This window comes from Gopherus evgoodei, chromosome 2 (assembly GCF_007399415.2).
Source record: "Gopherus evgoodei ecotype Sinaloan lineage chromosome 2, rGopEvg1_v1.p, whole genome shotgun sequence".
Classification (NCBI taxonomy): Eukaryota; Metazoa; Chordata; order Testudines; family Testudinidae; genus Gopherus; species Gopherus evgoodei.
In genome coordinates this window covers 234,910,341-234,924,531 of record NC_044323.1, presented here as the reverse complement: position 1 = coordinate 234,924,531, position 14,191 = coordinate 234,910,341, and the positions used below count along the sequence as shown (strand labels likewise).

General features: G+C 35.6%; 1 protein-coding gene across 1 annotated transcript in view; it reads left to right on the top strand.

Moving 5' to 3' along the window:
* MYBL1 (MYB proto-oncogene like 1) overlaps positions 1 to 13,971 on the top strand; it is a 36,905-nt gene extending 22,934 nt beyond the window's left edge. The window contains exons 9-16 of the mRNA XM_030553204.1: positions 1,503 to 1,736; positions 2,423 to 2,788; positions 3,305 to 3,447; positions 3,847 to 3,961; positions 7,797 to 7,913; positions 8,015 to 8,119; positions 9,886 to 10,065; positions 11,254 to 13,971. Coding sequence (XP_030409064.1) covers positions 1,503 to 1,736; positions 2,423 to 2,788; positions 3,305 to 3,447; positions 3,847 to 3,961; positions 7,797 to 7,913; positions 8,015 to 8,119; positions 9,886 to 10,065; positions 11,254 to 11,382 — 1,389 coding nt within the window. The 3' untranslated portion in view covers positions 11,383 to 13,971. The remainder of the gene's footprint in view (positions 1 to 1,502; positions 1,737 to 2,422; positions 2,789 to 3,304; positions 3,448 to 3,846; positions 3,962 to 7,796; positions 7,914 to 8,014; positions 8,120 to 9,885; positions 10,066 to 11,253) is intronic.
* The last annotated feature ends 220 nt before the right edge of the window (positions 13,972 to 14,191 follow it).

Below are 14,191 nucleotides of genomic sequence, written 5' to 3'. Positions count from 1 at the left end.
TGTATTTACAATCCAGAACACCACAGGGTTCATGAAGGGATATTTATTTAAAAAAAAATACTTTCACCTGCCATGCAGCCTTTAATGATCTATAAAGGGGAAGTGAGTAGTGAAGCAGCAAAATTTGCAGGAGACAAAGTTATTTAGGTTAGTCAGGACCAGCAAGGACTGTGAGGAACTTCAGGAAAGACTGAAACAATCTAGGTGAGTGGCAACACAATTACATATGAAATTCAGAGTCAATAAATGCATAGTAATGCACATTGGAGGTGTGCACAGAGAAGAGTAACGAGAATGATCAAGGGCCTGGAAACACTATCGTGAAAAGAGATTTAAAAGTTGGGGATTGTTTACCTTAGAAAGGAGACAGATAAGAGGGAGGGCACATGATGCAAGTATGCAAAATAATGAATGGCATATATAAAGATAAATCAGGAACTTCTGTTCTCCGTCTCTCAACACAAGAACAAGGGGACGTTATATGAAATTTAAAGGTGGTAAATTCAAAACTCATAAGAAAATACTTTTTTCACACAACACTTATTTTGACTATAGAGCTTATTGCCACAGGATAATGTTGACGCCAAGAAATTAGCAAGTTTGGAAAAAGGGAGTGGATGCTAATATGAATATCAAAAATATCCGGAGTTGTCACTTAATGATGAATTTTGGAAGGAATATGAAACCTCTAATGGAGACCCTGATGATAGCTATCTTTGAGGTCCAGGGGGTAACAGCAGACTGTCCCACATCTGCCTATTGTGGGATTCTTCCTCTTTCCTCCTCAAACCTGTGGGACTGGCCACTGTCAGAGATAGGATACTGGACTAGATGGACTCTGGTCCGATCCAGTATGATAATTCCAATATATCTTCATACTCATTATGTTATAATGGTGCATGAGAAGCTGGAAATGAGGTGGTCTATAAACAAAATAACATCACTTTATTAGTCAGTGATGAAACAAAATAGCATAATCAGTAAAGAGTAAAGTCAACTTTAAAATAGAAAATTTTTAAGAATGAAATATTTTTAACCTGAAAATGTGCCTTTAAACTATTATGTAGATGACATCGATTAATGTCTTAATGTTCAGGAGAGTGGGGAAGCTTATATCACCAGTGACTTTCAACATGAGCAATAGGGAACCATATATAAATATATATGAAATAGAATTTCAATCATAGTAATGAGTAGAGGACAAAGGAATAAATGTAAGAGAAGGGGAATGTTGACTGTGTCCTGTAAATTTAAGGGAAATAATGTAATTGCATTACTTCAAAAAGTAAGTTGGCTGGGGAAAGGTAGGGAGATCATTGAGCTGAATATGATTGTTGTAGAGTACATCCGCTGGAGAATGGTAAAAGTTCATTCTGAAACAAAATATTACTATACAATGTGTCCATAATAGTATGTTTATGAAACTTGCCCCAAAATCATGTTTCTAATTTATTTTCAATTTCAAATTTGAATAAAACAACGCATTTCTATTGTACTACTAGCAAACTGGAAGTTTCTCTAGCTGGTCTGGAAGCTTCATCATGGAAGATAGCATGTCTAATACTCTAAATAGCCTTGAGGAACAAACAAGTGAGTTTTACAGTGTGGATGAGGCCCAGGGCACATCTGTGCAGCAGAATTCACCCACCAAGTACCTAGCTGTGGAGGCGAATGCAGTGTTGTCATCTCTACAGACCATTCCAGAATTTGCAGAGACACTAGAGCTTATTGAATCTGTAAGTTGGGATGTGTGATTCTCTAGTTTTCAATAAGGATGCAATCCGTTTATATTTGGGTATGTTCATATTTTCATAGTACATATGTAAAATGTTTGAAATTACTTCATATAGTACTGATAGGTATAGTTTCACTACTGTTGATTGCTTGCTTTATTGAAAGTCATGAGTGAATTGTACTGAAAACAAACTATATGAAATTATCTGGTTGTGTAAGAGAGGTAGGGGAAATATTTAATCCAGAGTGTAATGCCTTAATTACAAGCTTGATATAACTGAGTTAAATTGACATTTTTTACTGGAATGCCAGAAGCTGGGGTAGCTGGTTGTTATAACCAACCAACCAATCTTAATTGTATCAACCTACTTCTGTCTGGACTGTAAATGTATGCCTACATTAGATTGTATATGATTAGGGTGAGTAATGAATATATTTTTGTAGCTTTTAAAATGTGAGAATTAATACTCAATATATAACTTCTCTGAATGCTTGCAGTGAGTTATAACTGGTTTTGAAAGCTCATATATAAAATGCAATATAATGAGAGAAACTGTTGCTCACTTGAAATATTCCAGACAGGAACTTTGCGATCTACAACTTCCACTTGGAACATTTCAGATTAGCAAAAATTTAGCTAAAATGTGAGTATGTCCAAGCCTGAGTGTCTTGTATCCTTACATTGTAGGATCCAGTAGCATGGAGCGATGTCACCAGCTTTGACATTTCTGAGGCTGCTAATTCCCCTGTCAAACCTGCTCCAGTAACATTGAGAATTCAACACAATGAAGGAGCTATGGAGTGCCAGTTTAATGTCAGTGTTGTTCTTGATGGCAAGAAAAATAGTTGTAGCAGTGGAGAAGGAGAAGAGAATCTTTCAACATCTCCTTCCATAGCCAAGTTCAGCACTCCACCAGCTATCCTAAGGAAGAAAAAAAGATTGCGAGTTGGACAGTCACCAGTCAATGAGCTGAATGATGGGTCATATAATGATGCTGTCAATGTTGCACTAAAACAAACACCTGTAAAAACACTACCCTTTTCTCCATCTCAGGTATGAATTTTTTAATACAGCTAGAAAGCTAGGATTGCAATGAACCAATACAAATTACGGGGTTTTTTTGAATAGTACCTTGTACCTTAATTTAATGTATTGGGAAACAGCTTAGAATATGTTAAAGGACTGGCCAAATTTAAGGGAGAGCTTTAATATGGAAGAAACAGGTTCTTTTAAAAATGGTGAAATTGGTTACCTGATTTCCTTTCTGGGACTGATCTCTACTACAGCTTGACAACTGGGCTTCAATTTTCTTCCTGCACATACTGGAGGTTGTTCAGATTTGATTGTGTAGCTACAGGGCCTTGCCACATTCTGTGAATTTTTTTTTAAGAAAATTCAGATTGAGGTTTCACTAGTAAATTCAGCTCATATTGTGGGGATGGAGGCATATAACTTTTTAAACAAGTTGTTAGAGATTTTCAATTGAAATCACGTGGGAAATGTTTTTTTTTATTGCTCAGCATTATGTAAGAGTTCATGTTTTGTAAGTTGGCTTAGTTTTTCTTCTAGTTTTTCAACACATGCTCCGGAAATGAACAATTTAACCTTGAAAATCCTGCATTTACATCAACTCCGATCTGTGGGCAGAAAGTCCTTATTACAACTCCTCTCCACAAGGAAATGACACCAAAAGACCAAAAGGAAAATGCAGGGTAGGATGACACTAAAGATCAGATGTTGAAATAAAAGCAAGATTCTGAGACTATGCAAAACCAATTTAGCTGTATATGCAGCTGTTAATATTTTTAAAAGGAAGTTTAAATATTTGCATGCAAACATAGATCGGCCTTGTTTTTCTCTGCTTTCCCAAGAAGTAACTTTAATTTTAATTTCCCCTTAATATTTTTAATATTGTACTAAATGAAAATTAGTTTAGATGTACTTGGGGCAAATGCACAGTGATGTGTTTCTTGATTTTTGTGTGCCTATGTATTCCATTGTATAAAGAAGTAAACAGAATAGCTAATTTTGATGAATTTGTCATATATGCTTAACTATCAGGAATCATGAAATGTTAAAATACATGTGAACATTTTTCTCTGCTTGGATAGTTTTAGAACGCCAACAATTAGAAGATCTTTACTGGGTACCACACCAAGGACTCCAACTCCTTTTAAGAATGCTCTAGCTGCTCAGGAGAAAAAATATGGCCCTCTCAAAATTGTGGTATGTGATCTCTTTGCCTGTTCATTAATGTTTCTCTTAAATGAGTCTGAATGCCCTCACCATACAAAATACTGACTTACAAAGTGAGCCTTAACATGAACATTTAAAAAAAGTTAGTAAAATTATTAGTGTTGTTGAAAGGTGTAGCACTTTCCAATTCTGGAAGATAGTCTTCTGTTTATCCACAGGACAATTACAGCATGGGGCAGCAACAGTGCAGGCTTCCCCTTTCTGCCCCACCAGTATGCTCCAATCATTTTTTGAAGGGACCATCTCCAGAGAGTAAAAGATTCAGATCCCACGCTCATTCAATTTATATCCTCTAAGGGCTTATCTTGACCTTACGTGGTAGTGTAAACATCTTACGTCACTCAGGGATGTGAAAAAAACACCCCCCTGAGTGATGTAAGTTACTTTGACTTAAAGCAGAGTCTACACTGTACTAATGTCAATGGGAGAGCGTCTCCCACTAACATATCTTCTGCCTGTCATTGAGATGTGGTAATTATGTTGACGGGAGTGTGCTTTCCTGTTGATGTAGAGCATCTTCATAAGCTGCACTACATCAGAGCCGCTACAGTGCGGTAGTGAAGACAAGTCCTAAGAGTACCAACAAGGGTAGACTTAAGCATTTTCTTTGTTTTCTTGAATCACTATACATTAATCAATTCTCATGCATATAGCTTGAAATTATACATGTGGTAATGCCATGATCTAAAAATATTTTGTTTGCTGTCTTTATTTTTGAATCAAACCATGTTTTCTGGGCCAGAGGGTAAGACAATGGAGACTTTCTGAGCTGGTGCAGATGAAAATATGGGTGACTGTCACTTTTTGACACTTAAAAACCAAGTTAGTCCTGGCTAAACTGCTGCAATTTCTAGTCAGTGGTAATTCAGGCCCTTCACACCGAGACTGAATTTGGTCCTTAAGGTTCTGCTGTCTGACCCAGCATAGTCTATCACTGCACTATAGTGCTCTCAATAAATTATTTTTTGGTGGTGATTAATATTTAGAAGTGGAGTGTCTTTCATCCTTAGTTGTATGTTCGTAAAATAAAGTCTGGAGTATTCTGGGAGAAGAAGCTTTCATGAAATGTACAACTGAGTCACATATCTTCATCTAAAACATCACTGTGTTTGCTTTGATTCTTCTGGCTTTTGTGGGTAACTTCTTTGCCATTGACCATATTATAGCTTTACACCTATGCTCAAACTAAGTCTGCTCATTTTAGCTTTGCCTCTTCCTGCTGAATTGCTTGCTGGTGCACAGGAATCTTCTGAATTTAGTTGATTTTAGGGCTGTCAGTTAATTGCAGTTAACTCACATGATTAACTCAAAAAAATCAGTTTTAATCATACTGTTAAACAATAGAATACCAATTGAAATGTATTAAATGTTTTGGATGTTTATCTACTTTTTCAAATACATTGATTTCAATTACAACACAATACAAAGTGTACAGTGCACACTTTATATTTTTATTACAAATATTTGCACTGTAAAAATGATAAATGAAATATTTTTCAATTCACCTAATACAAGTACCATAGTGCAGTCCCTTTATCCTGAAAGCACAAATTACAAATGTAGACTTTTTTTGTTACATAACTGCACTCAGAAACAAAACAATTAAACTTTCGAGCCTACAAGTCCACTCAGTTCTACTTCTTGTTTAGCCAATCGCTAAGAGGGACAAGTTTGTTTACATTTACTGCCCATTTCTTATTTACAGTGTCACCTGAAAGTAAGAAAAGAAGTTCACATGGCACTTTTGTAGCCAGCATTACAAGGTATTTATGTGCCAGATATGCTAAACATTCATATACTCCTTCATGCTTTGGCCACCATTCCAGAGGACATGCTTCTATGAGGATGACACTCATTTAAAAAAAATGCATTAATTAAATTTGTGACTGAACTCCTTGGGGAAGAATTGTGTGTCTTTGGCTCTATTTTACTCGCATTCTGCCATATATTTCATGTTATAGTAGTCTCTGATGATGACTCAGCGCATTGTTCATTTTAAGAAAACTTGCTGCAGATTTCACACAACGCACAGAAGGCACCAGTGAGTTGTCAAAAGATAGCTACTGCACTCGACCCAAGGTTTAAGAATCTAAAGTGCCTTCCAAAATCTGAGAGGACTGAAGTGTGGAGCTTGCTTCCAAAAGTCTTAAAAGAGCAGCACTCTGATGTGGAAACCACAGAACCCAAACCACCAAAAAAGAAAATCAACCTTCTGTTGGTGGCGTCTGACTCAGATGATAAAAATGAACATGTCTGTCCACACCTTTTTGGATTGTTATTGACCCATCATCAGCATGGACTGTCCTCTGGAATGGTGGTTGAAGCATGAAAGGACATATGAATGTTTAGCATATCTGGCATGTAAATATCTTGAAATGCCAGCTACAGCAATGCTGTGTTAATGCCTGTTCTTACTTTCAAGTGACATTTGTAAACAAGAAGTGGGCAGCATTATCTCCTGCAAATGCAAACAAACTTGTTTGTCTGAGCGATTGGCTGAACGAGAAGTAGGACTAAGTGGACTTACAGGCTCTAATATTTTAATTTTTTATTTTTGAATGCAGTTTTTTTTTGTACATAACTCTACATTTGGAAGTTCAACTTTCATAATAAAGAGATTGCACTATAGTACTTGTATTAGGTGAATTGAAAAATACTTTTATTTTTACAGTGCAAATATAATAAAAATAAATATAAAGTGAGCACTGCACACTTCATATTCTGTGTGAGAATTGAAATCAATATATTTGAAAACATGGAAAACATCCAAAATATTTATATAAATAGTATTCTGTTGTTTAACAGCATGATTAATCATGACTGATTTTTTTTAATCACACTATCACAATTTTTTTAATTGCTTAGCAGCCCTAGTTGATTTACCTTTTGTGAAATCTGCCCCTTTCCTTTCCAATCCATTATATTTTGGGTGCTCCTTTGTTCCCATACTAAATGCTATAATAAATACTAAAGGCTGCTCAGATTCAGCCATCGGGATTGGCACCACCCTTGCTACCCTCACTCTAGATTCTAACCTCTGCTCCTCACAATGCAAATAGTAGCTCTGCCCTCCAGCTTTTATCCATTACTATGTTGGCTTTTAAAGCCAAAGTTTTGGGCTTAGTAGAATCCTCTCCCCCTGCTGGTACATAAAGGGACCATCTGTATGTGAAATTATACACTGTATTTTATAGTTTAGTGCCCTATGCAAAGATATATTATTGGTGTAAATACGAGTTTCTCCCCAACAAGGATCACATTTTTGTAGTGGATAAACCATAGTGCTATTTGTAGGGGATGCTTCATCACCTGTGTGTGTGTGTTGGGTTTGAATTTGGAAGTGTAAAATAAAGCTGAACGCTTTAATTCAATAATGTACATGTTCAGTTTGAAATGTCTCCTACAAAAAGTAGCACAGTGGTTTGTGCTTCCAAACAATGTGGTTCTTATTGGATAAAATTATCATTCATAGTTCTGTTGGCTAATAAACACAAACTGTTTATGTAGTTTAAGTTTCCCTCTTTAGGGTTAAAATATGTTTATAGACCTAATGAGAAAACAAGCTGGCTAAAAATAACTTGGAATAATACAGCATTATTAAAATCTGTTCAGTCTTGAAATGCTGAACTGTAGTTATCAAATGCAGTAATTTTTATTCCTTAATATCTTGGTGGATTTTACTGAGGCTTTCTACCTCCCATGGAGTAGATGATACCTCCTTATTATAATAACCAAAATGAATGTAAAATGTGGTGAAAACCAGCAACTGATAAATTTTCTGTGGCTCCCCCCCCATTTAAATTAGTCACAACCACTTGCCTTCTTGGAAGAAGATATTCGAGAGGTTTTAAAAGAGGAAACTGGAACAGACATATTCCTTAAGGAGGAAGATGACTCTGTCTATAAAAGCTGCAAGCAAGAGGTAATGGTGCAGTATGTTACTTTATTATAATAGTGGTAGCAAAAAATGGCAACTCTTAAACTGTAATATTCAATTTTTTCTTTATAAAATGTTGATCACAGCACACTTCTGCCAAGAAAGTCAGAAAATCATTGGTCTTGGATTCTTGGGAAAAAGAAGAACTTGGTACCCAACTCTTCACAGAAGAGAATGTTTTGGATGTACAGGTTGGTATACTAATAAATAGTAGAACTGGTAGAAATTTTGATGAAAAATGGAACAAATATTTCTCTCTTTTTTTAAGCAGTGCTAGTAAATAGTCACCTTGGGGTCTAACTATTGAGAAGTAACAGTAAACCTGTAGCAATTTAAAAAGTAGTTGTCTCCAGTACCTGCTTGGCCTCCATGCTATGGTGTGTGGGATTATGGGTTTGGGGAATGTATGGATTGTATTGCAAATGTTGATCTTTTGCTTGTTGAATCACTGGATTCTTGGATGACATTAATGGCAGTGGGACAGGGGAAGTTTTTGCCTTTTTAGTCAGTTTTAAGGAAGGATGGTGATGAGCAGCCCAGTTCCATCCTTAGGAAGAAGGCTGTTGGCTGTAGTACAGCCATTGTAGGATGGGCAACCGTTGAAATGAATGGGAAAAATGAGGAATTTCAATATCTTAGTAAGTACGTGGAGAATCCGCCATGGAGGAAGGATGCAAAGATGGCTGGCAATTCAACACAGCATTTAAAAAAAAAATTTTTTTGTTTTTGTTGTTTTTGTAAGCAATCAAGGGAATTTCCTACACAGTGGTTTTATTTATTTCTGTTTGATGGTACTGTAAAAGTTTGCATACCAGAATTGTGGCTAGTGGTGCATGGCAATGATGAAACAGGCTTGTGAATGTATTGCTTTTGAATATAATTTGGGAGAATATATTAAACCAATTTTTGAAACAATCAGTCCAGTGTCTCCCTCAGTATCTGTAAACAAAAAACATGGAAAGAACTGGTGATCAGTATTAAACATAAAAGCAGCAAATACCTGCCCCTGGAAATTTCCACTATATGCATCCGACAAAGTGGGTATTCACCCACGAAAGCTCATGCTCCAAAACGTCTGTTAGTCGATAAGGTGCCACAGGACTCTTTGCTGCTTTTACAGATCCAGACTAACACGGCTACCCTTCTGATACTTGAGTATTAAACATGTGTTTTAGTAGCAGGCTTCTAGTATAACTTTCTGTCTTAGTGTGGACAGAGGTTTATATTTTATAACTGTTTCTAAAACCATGCCAAGCTATCAAGTTTTATATAACTTATTTTTAAGAAAATATAATTGAAGCTTTAGTATGAATATATAACATAAGGGAGAAGAAAAACTGGTCCACCCTGGTCAAGGAATTAGCATCAGAGCCATGCCAGCAGCAACTGTGTTTAAATTCAGTTGTTACCAATACACTTTGGATCCCATTATAGTCTAGTACAGTGGTTCTCAACCAGGGGTTCAGGGCCCTCTGGGGGCCAGGAGCAGGTTTCAGGGGTCCACCAAGCATGGCTGGTATTAGACTTGCTAGAGCCCAGACCACAAAGCCAAAATTCTGCCATGCAGGACTGCAGCCTGGATCCCTGAGTCCCACCACCCAGGGCTGAAGCCAGAGCCTAAGCAACTTAGCTTCGTGGGGCCCTTGGCTATTGCCCTCCTTGCTATCCTCTAATATTGGCTCTGGCTTTTATATGCAGCAAAACACTTGTGGCACAGCTGTGCTATGGAGTTTTTATAGCATTTGGGGGCCTCATAAAGAAAAAGGTTGATAACCCCTAGTCTAGTACTTTATACTGATTTGACACTAGTTTTCTCAGAAATGTTTACTCATTAATTCTACCTGCTACATAGTTGCTTTATTTTCCTATTTTGGTGTTTTTGAATTAACAGTTAAAGGTGGTTTTACTAAATATTAACTTTTATTCCTCTTCTCCATTCCTGTCTTTTTGCCATTAGTCAGAAAATATCTATACTACATCTTTACTAATGATACCGTTGCTGGAAATACATGACAGCAGATGTCATCTGACATTGGAGAAACAGGCTACAACTTCAACAAACAAAACAAATACAGTAATTAAAAAGAAACTGAATTCTTGCACTTCAAAAAATGTCAAAATGGAAAAGTCTCTTCAGGTCTGGATTCAAGATAGTTTTTTATTAATTTCATTACCAATTTTAACTGTTAAATGGTCTCTAATAATTTTTTAGTTTGTACGTCAGTTTTTTGATAACTGATAGGAATCTTGGCCAAGATTCCTGCCACCATTATTTAGTTTGGATCCGTTTCTATGATTCCTGTTTTTCAAGCTAGTAATTCGGTGATGAAAATTTACTCCATGTCTGAACTCTGGACAATTTTTAAATAAACTCTTTTTATTCAAATTACTTAAAGTCTGAAATGTAACTTATCAGTCCGTTTTAGGATTGAAACACTTGGTAATGTTATATGGCTAAGATTTCTCTGAAAAGTGTTTCTGTGCAGTCACATTTCCTTCGGGCCAGATTCTAGTTTGTGGTTACATGGCAGTAAAGGACATGTAAATTGCTCACTACTACTTATGCTAGCTCTGCAATGGTCCACCACAAGTCAGGCCTGATCAAGAGACATTCTACAGATTTGCTACCCATGCTTGAATTTCAGTGCTCAGTTTTTCTGGGGGATGGGCTAGTGGATCAGTGATTCCCCCTCCCCCTCATATTGATAGCCCCAATGTCCACCACCATATCCGATTCATCCCAAAATATCTGATTCCCGCCCCCCATTTCACAGCTGCCAAACCCTCCTTTCTGTGTTTATAAAAAAAAGTACCGTACATCCTTTCCAGCCACCACACCCTTCCCAGCTGCCAAGCTACTTTCTGCATTTCCTCTGAACAGCAATTACTGTGCATTGTCAGTATCACATTCTGCTGTCTTTTGAAACTTCAAAGTAAAATAAATGGGAAAACATTCTAAAAGGAGGGGTGTTATTGAATTAGCTATTACAGCATCAATTAATACAATGAATATTTCAATTAAAGAAAGCCCCTCTCTCGCTACTTATGTTACCTTAGAACTTTCAACCTGGCGCATAGGCACTGCTGGTGTGCTGAAAAAGCAGTAAGCTTTGTCACAGAATTTATGACCAAGTATTGCAAAATATATGGGCCCTGACAATAAAATATGATATTACTTGAATTTTGATTACATAAACTTGTGAAATTTAGTGTGGAAATAGCTTTTAAAAGAATATCTGAATTAAGATTGTATTTAAATGCTGAAGTATTCAAATACAGCTGTTTAAAAAATAAAATTTCCTTTTAACTTTTTTTTTATACATAGTCAAATTGTGAGTGGGAAGCAGTTGTTTATGGAAAAACAGAAGATCAGCTTATCATGACAGAACAAGCAAGACGATATCTGAGCACATATACAGCTTCCGGCAGCACTTCAAGAGCTCTAATTCTGTGAGGATCACCGCAACTGACGAAACCATCCCTTCCCCTTACAATTAACACTACACTGAAAGAGATTCCAGTTAAATATATGTGAATGAAGTCTTTGGGTATTTTTGAGACAACCTTGTAAAGGAAAACTTCTCTTTTTAATTGACAAAACAGACAGATGAAGCTTTGCCTTTTCAAGTAAGGATAGCACAAAGAATCCTGCAATTAACTTTTTCAATATATTTTTTTAAAAAATCTAAAGCGGGGTGTAAAGAATAATAGTCCAAAATATTGGAGTAAATGTTGACATACACTTTTTTTTTTAAGCCCAGTTTTTCACATTTATTCTTCACAACATACATTGCTACTCTCCAGTTAATGCATTTTGAATGTAGAGTAGGTTTACAGGTACTTCTGATTTCTGAATAAGCACCATACGTAGCTGTATGAAAATGATTTTGCTTAAGTGCTCAGTTGCTTATGTAGCAATTTTTTTCTACCATATAAAGAAACACAATGGAAAGGAGTCTAAAGGAAGGATAGAAAGTTGCACTACTAGTTTTGGGTATGCTGCAAAAACAATAAAATTAACTACAGTGTTAAATATATTTATTTGAGAATGGTACTAGAAATAAGATAGTAGGCAAATGGGATGAATTAAGTTTTTCATTAGTGTAAAACATCAGTATTTTCTTCAAAATCTCAAACTGAGACCATTGTTGAATGTATTGTACAGTATGTAGGAACAGGGAGACTTTTGTAAATTGGAAAGGAGTCTGTTTTTATAATTTATTTTCATTTTAAAGCTTAAATGTAGATATTTATGTGTATGTAGGTTGTCTAGAAGCCAACGTTGTTTCCTGTTATAACAGCTAAAGTGGTAAAGGACAGATTTTAACCTTGAAGTATGGAATAGCTGCATCATTACAGGCTGTGAAGCATATAAATCTATACTGTATGTTACATCTACCTAAGGATTGCACTATATACCCTTTAAATCATGTTGGTCGGCAAAGTAGTTATAAACTATCCCTTTATTATTATAATACAAGTATTCCAATAACTTGTTTTTAATTAATTATATAAATAAGAGCAAGCCTGAGGTCCTTTATGTGACCCTATTATTGAGTCCTATTAATGAATTAAAAATTAATGCATTTTATTACATTTAAAAAAAAAAACTTGGCACCTTGGTTTTTAAAACAGTCTTATCTGCACTTAGAAGTTTGACCATTGTATATTTACTATACTAAATATTTGAAGAGTGAAGAGAACGCTTATGTATGAAAATCTTTGTCCTTATTTAAACCTCTACAGGTTACAACAGTTGCTTCGGTTGCCTATTTTAGGTATTTGCACTTATTTTGTCTTTTTTGAAGGAATGTTTTGGTTTGCTTTTGTTGTAGAGATTTTATCTAGTTAATTTCTTGCAGATTATAATGGTGTGCTATCAACAATACTGACAAGTAAATAGAATTGTACACTGTAGCTTTAGCTATTTATAATTCAGACACTCTTCCTCTCCACTCCTGGGTGTGCTGCTATAGATAATAGCAGAATCGGCTTGCTGCTATGAGAGATGGAAAGAGCGCGCATCATATGCACTGTATGTAAAATTTCCAAAAAAAAAAAAAAAAAAATGATGGCAGGTTCTCCAGTTATCTTAATGAGATCAACCATTACTATGCAGAATGTAGCAAAATTCATACCACAGAATTTATACTATATAATACTAAGACTTTTAGAAAATGTTTTTTGTTACTTAATTTTAACACTTGGTATGTGGTATGTGAAAAGCAATCTGTGTGGTTATTAAAATACTTTTAAAAACAGCTCATGGATTCCAATATTTTTAAAGGAACATTTAAATATTGAATGTTTGAATGCCTAGATTCTGTAATAGGCTTAAAAAGTTTCAGCAATCAGATTAAAAGGAATACAAATTCTTGTAGAAAAGAGATCTGAAAATCGCAGCTGTGCCAGGATTATTCCTCATTCATTTCAAATGGGAGGAGTCAGTTAGAACCCCTTGGCAGTGGTGGTTTTGGTGTGTTCATTGCTAGCAGTTAGATTTCACAAGGAGAATCCAATCTGTGGCACAAAATGAATTAATGAAGGTGATTAAGTTGCATAACATGTAGAAAGATTCTTGTAAGCCTTTCATGCCAGGAACTGGATTTATTGTCCCCTGGACAATGTCTTAGAAATGATTGCACCAAAGACACCAGAACCAAGGTTAGACATAGTTATGATAAGTAATATTTATTTGAGTTGGTATTGGTTGAATCATCTAGTTAACTGCTGCTTTTCTGCGTTAGTGAAAAGGTTTTAATCTTTGACGTCAGGCATCTTTTTATCACCTTTTGAATGTTGTGTGCATTTGCATTTCTTTCAGTTTATAAGTAGACTATACATGTAGCAGCCAAACATACATACAAAACTGACTACATATATAATTCATTTTGTTTTAAGGTTTTGATATAATATACAACAAATGCCTTGATTAAGTTTAGTTTTTTTTGTTGTACTACAAACTTTGCTTCATGTAAGAGAATCTTGCATATAATGCAGACCCATATTAACAGCAGAAATAAAGCATCTATGTACAAGGTTATTGGAAAAGCTTCTTGTTTCTTATGAGAAATAAGACTAGTCTGTGTGGTTTATTTATTGTAAATATTCTAGTTACACATTTTGTGAGAGTCTAATAATATTTAGGTATGCATCCAAATGAGTAAAATGGTGCAATAATTCCACAGCTATCAGTATGGAGAAGGGAAAACATGTCTGTGGGGATCATCTTTTTGGTATAGATTTGTGATAGTGACTGTCAA